The sequence below is a fragment of the Convolutriloba macropyga genome, chromosome 1, assembly GCF_964194025.1.
Source record: "Convolutriloba macropyga chromosome 1, txConMacr16.3, whole genome shotgun sequence".
Lineage (NCBI taxonomy): Eukaryota > Metazoa > Xenacoelomorpha > Acoela > Convolutidae > Convolutriloba > Convolutriloba macropyga.
In genome coordinates, this window is record NC_134468.1 from 38215638 (window position 1) to 38226620 (window position 10983).

The 10983-nt window shown below is 35.4% G+C and overlaps 1 protein-coding gene across 10 annotated transcripts in view; it reads right to left on the bottom strand.

Moving 5' to 3' along the window:
- Nucleotides 1-10983, bottom strand: part of LOC142338510 (oxysterol-binding protein-related protein 1-like) — an 83275-nt gene continuing 72292 nt past the window's right edge. For 4 of the 10 annotated variants that reach the window (XM_075388309.1, XM_075388302.1, XM_075388317.1 and 1 more), the window contains exons 2-3: nt 5240-5715; nt 1-1561 (exon numbers count right to left, since the gene is read on the bottom strand). In XM_075388309.1, coding sequence (XP_075244424.1) covers nt 105-1561; nt 5240-5417 — 1635 coding nt within the window. In that variant the 5' untranslated portion in view covers nt 5418-5715 and the 3' untranslated portion in view covers nt 1-104. Of the gene's footprint in view, nt 1562-3218; nt 3330-5239; nt 5716-10931; nt 10951-10983 lie in introns of those variants that run through there. The other 6 variants (XM_075388352.1, XM_075388345.1, XM_075388332.1 and 3 more) reach the window with 5 other exon arrangements.

Sequence of the window (10983 nt, forward strand, 5' to 3'; positions counted from 1 at the left end):
TCAAATTAACGTACAATTGAAATATTGCAGCCTATCAATACAAATTAAATTGCTAAATTCCCGCATCTACTTAGATAACTAATTCTTAAATTAAATATCGTTTGCTAGAATATATCTGGACATTTCTCATAATTTCGATCCCAGTACTTGTTAGTAAAATCCCACTTTTTGGTCTGGCTATTATACTTGAACCATAAAGGTTCCCAATTCTCCTTCGACTTCAATCTTTCCTTCTCACATTCCCGTTGCTTGGCCTCCAATCTCAATTTTTCCTCCGCGCCTTGGTCCAGATCGCCGTTCTCAAGCATGCGCAAATCAGGTCGGAATCTGGAATCAGTAGTAGGAATTAGACCCTGTTCTTTGCGGACAGATATGTCATCTGTGATCTCGTTGAGAATCGTGGCAAAACTTGTGAAGCAGTATTCATCTTGGCACCAGACTGGTCGAGGATTCACTTCCCAGAGGGTCTCGAAGTCGACAAAGTCTTCGTTTTTACTGTCATCATCGTCACTGCCTTTCGGCTTAGTGGAATTCTCTTTGTTTTCGCCTTTTTGCACCCTGGCTGAAATGTTCCCATTTTCTCCTGAGTTTTCCTCCTGGATTTCGTCGAAAACTGCCTCGCTTCCACTTGAAGATCGGTTCTGTTTATCTTTGGAGACTTTGGGGTTGTTATTAGAAGATATTTGCCGGTTGAGTTTTGATCGATTTTTCTGAATATGCTCCGTGTAAGGTGCAACGCTTAAGTTTGAATTGCAGAACCCAAAAATGTAATACTTCTTGTTGTTTTCGCTGTCATAAATATACCCTTCAACTTCGTTTGGCTTCTTACTAGTAAAAATTGAACTCGGATAAACGTCAAATTTGGCATACTCTTTTGTGTTGTTATTCGTCACTGTAAATGTCCCGTCATACTCAATTCTTGGTCGACCAATGAAAAGGTTGTCAACAATACAATCAACAGCTCCGTAAGTGTACGTCTCGTTAAATTCTGGCAGTTCAAGAGTTACAAGGTTTTTGACGTGAATGGTTACGGCGCGACCGGTGAACTTAATCTTCGCCTGGCAAGATCCAGTCAGTTTGAAGCGACCTTTCAAGTCGTCGAGGAAGAATGCGCAAATTGGCGGGTGATGACTTACTTGTTCGGCTATGAACCGTGTTTGACTGTTCGGGTGAATCATTTCAAACGTCTCCCCCAATATCGGGTTAAAGGGTTTGCTAATTCGGTCCAGAATACCGGACAGTCCACTAACAACAAACGCGCTGATAAATTTGAGCCGGTCCAAGCTATTATGGGAATCGGCTGCTTTTTGAAGAAGTTCAACATATTCTAAGTTTTCAGCGAAGCGCTGAATTAGAGTAAGGGGTTCGTTTATGGATATTGGCATGACAATTCGGGTGACGTCTTTTCCTATCGAGTCTTTGAGGATTTGCAGGATGTTGAACGGGTTCCTGTCCCTCATCTGACATGGCAGACGGGTTCTGTGGCCCTCGTAGACTGGGGAACCCTCTCCTATTACTATTCGGGAAGAAGGTTGCTCTTTGTCCTCGGCAACGGGCTCTTCTAAATAAAAAATATTTATCTAAATTTTGCAGTTTGACGATATCTGATCTGGATCAATCATAATCTAGAATAGTTTTATTAGCTTTGATGACCTTATGATCCAATCGTTATTCTTCGAAAGTGAAGCATGTTTCAATTTCATAGGCCGAAAATTGCCTCCCAACATTTTTGAAATGTTAGCCTAAAAATCTAGTACGTAGAGAAGCTGTTGATGATTTTACATAAAATTGTGCAAAATAGTATTGACTATTCTCGATATCATTTTCAAAACTGCAGTCGTATTTTTGCACGCTACAACGCATTGAACGCATGGTCGAAGTAACTACAGATCAGTCACGCGTTTTGAAGGCACGAGAGTTTATTAAATAAACATAGTTGGTGTGCAATTTGAACAACCTCTACGCGGCATTTACATTATATAGCAGATGAAAAACAAAACACGTGATGAAGGCCGTTCACAATCCTTTCCAATTTTGAGTTTTTTAAAAGCCATGTGTGAACCACCGGTTGCTTCTAATTGACCAAAAACGCTGCTTGAAAAGATCAGATGGAAATTCTTGCATTCTAAAACATCGCTTTCAAATTTGCTTTTCACTTCTCCCATGCTGTAGACGCCATATCGCGTTTTGAAGCCACGCATGAAGCTCGGTGTGTATTCATGTCGTTTTTAACAACATTTGTTGCAACTAAACAACAGTTTTGTTTGTTCTGACTGTAGTATTTTTGTTCATTGTAGAACTTATGTCGCGGTGGATAAAAGAAAAACAAAGCAAAAGCACTACGTCACCAAAAAAAAATACCATACAAGTTAAACTAAAATTAGACTGAAATATCGGAGCGCGAGGGAGAGGGCGTCTAAGGCCTCTGCTAGCTCAAAACCAAACAGTGCTCCAGGTCGTCACATAAAACTTATCAGACAAAAGTATTTGCATAAAATTATGAGGTCTTTCCCGGCTTAGTGGTTATATAACATATAGCCCCCCATCATGGTAAATGTACCATAATGGGGGCTATAATTTGTGATGAGGGGGCTTATAATGGAGAAGAACCGAAATTTTTACGGCGATTTTAGCAAATTCGTCTCCAATTCTTATTTATTTTAGATTCTTAAATAAAAACTCCACTTCACACAACTAGTCATCGCTTATCTGGCTCCTGTTGACAAAATTAAATGCACAAAGTTCAGTTTTGTCTGGTAAATTGTGTTTTTGAAGTCCATATTTTTCAGCATGCTTCTGGCCGTTTCATTTGATGGTTCATCATTTCTGTTTGCTCCTCCCAGTACGTTATGCACCCCAGTTACAGAGGACGTGCCATCACAAAGTAAACAATTAAGTAAAAATATGGTGGCTGACTAGGTATGTGACGGGTGCAAATAATATGCACCAACTAAACTTGGGGCACAAATGGAAAAGATTCCTTTTGAGTTTCAAATCAATCGACACATAATCATCAGAATTCGAATATATCTGAGTTCAGTGAAATGTATACTGATCGGCAAAAGTACGTTAGCGCTTTCTATTTTCACGGAGTAAAAACCCATTTTTTGAGGCAATATTACTTCAACTTTAAACCACATTTTGAGTACAATTTTTACATCATTGATCACCTACAAAAGTCATTTCGCCTACCTATGAATTTGAAATAAACCACTTACCGGAAATCTCAGCTTAAAGTTGATGAATTTCTTCCAATTTTCACAGAAAAAAGAAAGTTGTCACAAGATCACAATTTATTCACATGCTTTCTCTAATGCTTAACACAAGTGCAAACTTGGCTCTAGTTGAACAAATAGAAAAACATATCACATCTTTTGACAACTTTCCTTTTACTGTGAAACTTGGATGAAATTCATCAACTTTAAGTTGAGATTTCCGGAAAGTGAGCGTTGCGGTTTATCTGAAGTTCCTAGGTAGGCGAAATGATTAGTGTAGGGGATCAATGATGTAAAAATTGTACTCAAAATGTGATTTAAAGTTCGAGTAAGTTTACCTCAAAAATTAAATGTTTTGAAAAAGGGGGTGCTAACTTACTTTTGCCCTTCAGGATAGATTCGTACTTGCAAAAAAACGCTGGGAGTTGAACAATTTGCTATTTGTAGCAGTAAGTTCAGTCGCACGTGATTTACGTTTAATTTTCTCACAAAGACGTTCAGGTCACAGCAGATTTAAGATGAGGGAGGCTTGCTTAAGTTGAAGATTTGACAAGAGACTCAGTGTATCGCTGCTTACAGAAAATTGTTAAACGTGAAGACACGTGTGAAACCAAAAAAACTCTATTTTTATCCCCAATACAAGGAAAAATATTTTTCTGTTTAAAAAGCGTTTTTGAAAAATTGGAGAATTGAGTTGTGAACGTCTGGTTGGATTTGACTTAATTGAAAAAAGTTATAATCGGAAAACATTTTTTATCGAAATCTTAGCGATTTACAAGGGGCAGCTTCAATAGCGCATCAAAAGTGAATTTGATAATAAGCTTGGAAAAATTAATTGAATCTTGAGAGCATTAATAAATTCTAAATGAATGAATGACTTGAATCCGCAGCACTAAATAATATGACAGCTTACAATTGGGAGACAGTTAAAAAAAATTCAGTTAAACAAACGGACACCAGGTATGTGTTAGAGTATAGATCTGAGAAGCCTAAAGCAATTAGTGCTCAAAGCCGAGGGCGCTTGCGCCCGAAGCTGAGCTCGAATTGCCGAAAGCTTCCAAGAACTATATTCTAACTTATTTAGTCCCCAATTTCGCAGTTCAAAACTCAGAGAAGGAATTCAATTAAAATTTAGGGTCTTTCCCATTATAGCCCCCCCCCCCCAGCTTAGTGGTCAGATAACCTATAGCCCCCCATCATGGTAATTATACCATAATGGGGGGCTATAGTTTCATGGGGGGCTCTAACGGGAAAGGCCCAAAATTTATAGTAACATTGCAGTTCTCGAGCAGCGAATCAATCCAACAATATCTCTTTATATTGACTCAATTATAGACCTTAAAAAAGTCATCCTTGCCAAAGTTGTTCTATTTTTTTTACGTTTTCCTGTTTTCAATTATCGCTTTTAATTGTCTTTAAAAATTGTATGTTTTGTCTCATGAGAAAAAATTGGGCTTCCAATAAAATTTTCCAAGAAACATGCCTTAAGGCTTCCAATAATTTTTCCCAAGAAGTTTGCTCAGTTGAGTGCTCATTTTATACCATTTTTTTAAAATTGAACTCTTCGAGACAATTGTGAAAAGTGAGCGAAAAGCTGATTAAGTTCAAAGTCTCGTATGATATGAAACTTGAAATCGTGAAAAAAGTGGGACGCTTGAAAAAGTATGAAATAATGACTTCTTGCTTGATCAACTTTGAAAATAAGAGATCGAGCCCAAGTTTATTGTTGATTTTCTTTAACAGCGAAATTGAGGTCTAATAGGTAATTGTTTGTCCGTTGAAGTTACTACTGAAGAGTCTAAAGAGGATAAGAACAAAGTACTTGAGTACCATAGCGGCCTCTAATAGCATTACATCATAGATCAGTTGAAGTTGCGTTTCCTTGTAAACTTCATGTATATAGAGTGCAACTAGTGATATTAAAAAAGTTACTAAGCTGTACCGCGAACTGTGAAGTAGAATAACGCTACTTGTATTACCATCATCATCATTTGCATAACAATATGGCCATATTAAATTTATACCTGGTGTTTTGCAATGTGGAGAGGTGTCCCCAGCAGAGAGCAGCCGGGTGTTGCCCCCTCCCCCTCCTCCAAGACCTCCCCATTTGGAGGAAGAGGGGGAGAGGCTGCGCCGGTTGAGGGCACTGCTCAGTTTGGTCACGTCCAGGGATTTAGTCCCGCTTAGCACTACCTTCTTCATGTTATAAACACGCAGGATCTAATTCGTTATGTTAATTGAAATATCCCGCGACAGGCCACAAATGAACAAAAACTAGAAGGCCAGGTGTCAAATAACTCAAATTAATGACCTATAAGTCGACTGGCGATAACACAAATAAACAACCTTTATCTATATAAGTTTAGCAGTTAGAACAGTTTTGATTTACGGCTTTTCAAAATCGAACGTTTTCATTTTGCAATATAGTCTTCAACCTGTAAATTTTCCGCATTCGTAACAGCTCAAATAAATATTTTGTCAAGCATCGCGCAACCGATTACTGAATTTGAAATTTGTTCAAACAACTTTGTATTGTAATTCTATATAAGTTTGATTTGATTCGTACAAGCATATTTGCCGATGTACGACCAAATGTCCATTTAAATGCTTCACGCATCTACTAGACGCGTAAATGCAAGGGTTGCTTTCAAATGAAGTGATTAACGGATAACAACAAGGCGTCAGACGTCTAAATCCCTAAATTGGCGATCGGCGTCTAACCAAGACTCAAAATATAATATCCGCATTTTGCTAGAAGTTTGACGTGTACGTTTAAACAAATTCTTATACGTATATTAAAGACACCCGAGATTACACAACTGTTTATGGATCTACCGGTTCTTTTCACTCCGATTCACTTTAGTCCACATATCTTAACACTATATTATTTCACTCCTCTATCAGTTCACCCTGCAAATTACCAGTCGGCAAATAAGCATGTTTTCTCATCTTTAAGTGGATAACTTAATCCCATGTTGTGATTGTTTTATACCAAGCCCAAAGGGTCGCTGAAGCAGTGTCCCGCTTTTTCACCCCTATTCATTTAACCCCCTACCATTTAACCCCGATTTAATCACCCCTGTATCATTTAACCCCTCTATCTCTTAACCCCTCTATCATTTCACCCGGATTTTAATCTTTCTATAAAATAAGGATAATTAAATTAGCAATATAATCATTTGGCCATGATTATAGTACCAATGTTAATAGTACCAATTGGATAAAGGATGAAACATGAGTCAATGAAGAGTTGCGGAGAATGCAGTGAATTGTTGTAAGCTTTGCGGTTTTTAGCTGTGAAATTTGTATTTTCACCGCTAAAAACTGAAACTCTTACAAAATTTCACCGCATGTTTTCCGTAAAGTGGCGTGAATTTAATTTAAATTCAAAAGAATCGCCCCAGAACTAGTTGACAGGTGCCAGTGGGAGAAGTGGGTGACATACCGCGGGTCAGAGGTTCGTACCCAAGAGGGGAAGTTTTTTTGGTTAGAAATCCGCAAACCTTACAAAAAATTGCTGCTAAAAACACCAAATCTTACAAAAAATATTCAACCGCATTCATCACTAAAAATGCGGGCGACTTCCTCTGAAAAATGGTATTTTTCACCACTATTCACCGCAATTCTTGCATTAAATTTTTGACAAAACCTCGACCCGTGTTTTCCAATTTAATCAAACATCATTTCAAAGTAAGTGAACACTTTACGAAGCCCATTAGCAATCAAGCTGTTAAAAAATGTAATGATCTAAAGTGACATAGACGACAGTGAATTGCTCCGTGCTTTTTTAAGAAAAAAAATTAGTGCTTGAATAGTAATGTTTTGGATATACACAGCAACGATATAATTTTTAAAAACTTTCAAAATGAAATCACTGTTGAAAGTGTTAATTTTTTTTCCGAAAAACTGGGAGACTAGAAATTTTCAAATTTTTACTATTGTATCATGTTATGACCGCGAGTAGCTCGCAAAAATTGATGTCACGAAAAACAGAAATTCTGTTTTTATATGCCTCCGTAGGGAGCACAAATTGATGTCACCTGGGAGCACAAAAACAGTTAGCTATGGCACATAAAATAAACAAAAGGTGGAGTGTTATCTAAGCTAAATTGCGGTAATGAATAACTTTGGAGTTTCTGGAATTAAAATTGGAATTTTCGATTCCGATTCGATTTCGATGATAGTCAATTAAAAGTTGCAGCTTTGATCCGCTAACAATAATTTATTTTTCAGTGACTTCTGAGCAATCACTAGCCAAACTGCTGAAAAAAACAACAAAACACGAACTTATTTAGCTGCTAAACCAGCTACTGGTAAACTAAGACTTTAAGGTTAATTACTTTGCATTACGCATAGCCCTTCAGATCAGTGATAAGTGTTGACGCTCATTTGAACAAAAACTTTGTTACGCTAGCTTAATTTTTTTCTGCTGAAGACAAAAATAATTCGATTTGATCGATATCAATTTAGTTCACTGACGTACACAATTTGGAGCGAATGGCTTCAACAATCCTACTGCTTTACGTTTCATAAATTGTATGTGTTTGGTATGCATAGATTTTAGTTTTTGCTCACGAAAATCTGTATTCTGTTCATGGATATGTACTAAGACGCCAAAATATCTAACTGGAAATCCAAACTTATACAAGGAGGCTCGTTAATGTGCGTTTGCAGATGATGTTCCGACCCTCAATTAGATAATGCCATAACTCATTACAACGAGATCTTCCGTTAAAAAGACTACGAAAAAACAACACAGAAAGCAAAAACAAAAATTTCACGGCAAAAACTCAGTATCTCGATTTAAAAGCACCTAGCAATAATGTTAAATTACAATCAGACAAAACCCTTACTACAAATATTTACTTCTTCCTAAATATTCATCAAATGGGATTTTTCCTTAATCAGAATAGGCAACCTGTCGACAAAAAGAAGAAATAATGAGGCAAAAATCAAAAATGAACCAACATTTTTTAAAACAAATTATTTCAATAGTCTTAAAACTAATTAGCTTGAAACGACATAATTCATAATTTACTAAAAATTCACAATGAAACCAACCGGACCTGTCTCTGGTTAAACTAAGCCATAGAAACGGACTAAAAATGCAGAAAAACTAAAAAAAATTACGAACAAAAAATTACAAACGTTGCGAAAACACAAATTAGTGAAGCCATTGAAATCATCAGCTTTTATCTGAATTTTATGTATTTTTATTTCAATTTCCTTTTTGTAACTAATTCAACTAAAATTATATTGAATTAAAAAATAAGTCAATTGGGCCACATTTGAAAACCATTGGGATCTGTTTTTACGCGATTGTGCTAAAGGAAGAGAAAAATAAACAAAAATACACCACTCGCATAACTTTTTATGAAAACGCATATTATCCAGCAAACAAAACATCAGTTACGTCATAAAATCAATAAACATGGTAATTTTTAAAATACAAGGAATTGTATGGGAATTCTCAATGATGAGAATAAGTTATAAGTTACTAAAAGAACAACAAAACTGAAACAATTGAAAAATCATTAAAAATCCTATAAATGTATAATATCAAAAGCTGTAAGATTACTCGCAATAAACTAACTGCTTCGGGTAAGGTCATTCATTTGATCTTAATTCATAAGCATATGGGAGCGGTCAGCATTTTACGGCTACCTAAAGAATAAGAAAAGAAAAATTAGCAACATAAAAATTGAGCGAGAAAAGTGTCGAAGCCAACAAAAAACCAACTTTTCAGTAAAATTTTTTCTACTTTCAATTAATTTTTTAACAGCAACTGGGTTCTTCTTCTTAACCATTTGACTCCAAAAAATCCACAAACATGAACAAACAAATTAAAACTACCAAAATTTTTGAGGAAAAACGGTAATATCAACGCCATTAAATTCAACAGCTTTAAACGGAAGCTACTAAATACGCTAAATTATAACCTGATAAGAAAAAAAAGACGCTTGTAATTATTCTCATCAAAAAGATTTAACAATTAGTCAATGACTATGAAAACAACAACAAATACAGCCAAAATCAAAGAATTACTTAAAAAAGTACGAGTCAAATGTGTCAAAGCCATTATTTAGACCACAAAACTTGCTCTGAAAATTTTATCAATGATCCATTTAACGTCTTCTCTAAAACAATCGAAGCTATCAATATCAGGATAATGTGATAAGATTTCAAGAGGAACCAATAGTACGAAAATATCCAAATACTTAAGTTTTTTGTTTGAAATCTTGTGGCACTGAAGTCAAATTACCAATAGTTAGAAGATAAAACCGCTAACCAGATTAATTTTGGTTGAAGTACATAAGAAGGAGGTTCAGTCGTTTTTGAGACTGACTTACAGTTCACGAAGAACGAAAATTCGGTTAGTTTTCAAAAAAAAAATTCGAAAAATTACTTTTAAACTTTTAACAGCCATTAAATTCAAAAACTTTCAACGGATTTCAATAAATACGCTCAAATTAAACGCATGCCTCAAGTGGGGGACAAAAGTGTTTGTCATAAACAGGTAATCAATAAGGCATCACAAAAAGACTTAAGACTATGGAAACAACAACAAAGACAGGCAAAAACCAAAAGAATGTGTCGAAGCCATTTAAACCATAAATTTTTCTCTGAAAAATTTATCCATGATCCACTGAACAACTTTGCTAAGCCAATGGGAGTTATCAATCTCAGTATAATGTGATAAGAATACAAGAGGATCCAATAATAAGAAAATATCCAAATAAAAACTTTTTAAAAATTTTTTAAATCTTGTGGCATTGAAGTCATAAAACAAACAGTTAGAAAATAAAACTTTCAACCAAATTAATTATGTTGGCGTGGCGGTAGAAAGATAAGGGGTCCTTACATTACTGAAACTGACTTACATTTCACGAAAATAAGTTTATGCTTGGTCAAAGCCAAAAATTTTCTCAAAAAATCACTTTTTAAGTCTCAACAGCAATTAGCTGTCAATTGGAAGCTCTAGATAGGTTCACTTAAAACTCATTACGAAACTTGTTGTAACTTCAGTCACAGAGACTTTGCCTTCAAAAATTAAGTAAAACCTTAAAAAGGAAATCAAATTTTCATTTAAAATTACAAAAACTCAGAGTCGAAGCGAAAAAACTTGAGCGATTCTTTGAAGACGAATTTTTGTCGATTAGGCTTCATTTACTCTAAATCAGGTCCTTCACTAATGGAACCTAGATATGAAAAGTGACTAGTCAGTAGGTGACCCAAGAAAACAAAAAATATTAAAAGTTTTATAAAAAAGAGCTCTCAATTAGAATTCGAATTTTTTTGATAGTAAACTTCCCTATGAGACCTGAATTAGTCTTTTTATCGCCTTTCGTCTATTAGGAACTCAAAATAATGCACTCTGTGGTGTGAAATGTATTTTTGAATAAAAATTTTAATAAAAATATCTTAATTTGATGAAAAAATACACTAAAAGTGAACAAAATCATGCCAAATATCCCGTGTTCACACAAAATTTCAATCCGCAATATCTCGAAAAAAAACGAAATTCAAAAAATCTTAGTTTTTTAGTTTCGAATTCTACGCTGGACGAGCTTTTTAATGATACCACTCACATTTCTCTACGATGAATATATCGATCGGCCAAAATTGTCTGCACAAAAAAAAACCTATTTGAGTATATAGTTCCCCCCCCCCCACAAGTGGGGTCGGAACAAAAAAAGAAAAGGAGAGAAATTTAACGATTTAAGATAAATTTCAAGCTGGCGTTATGAACACTGAATATAATAAAACT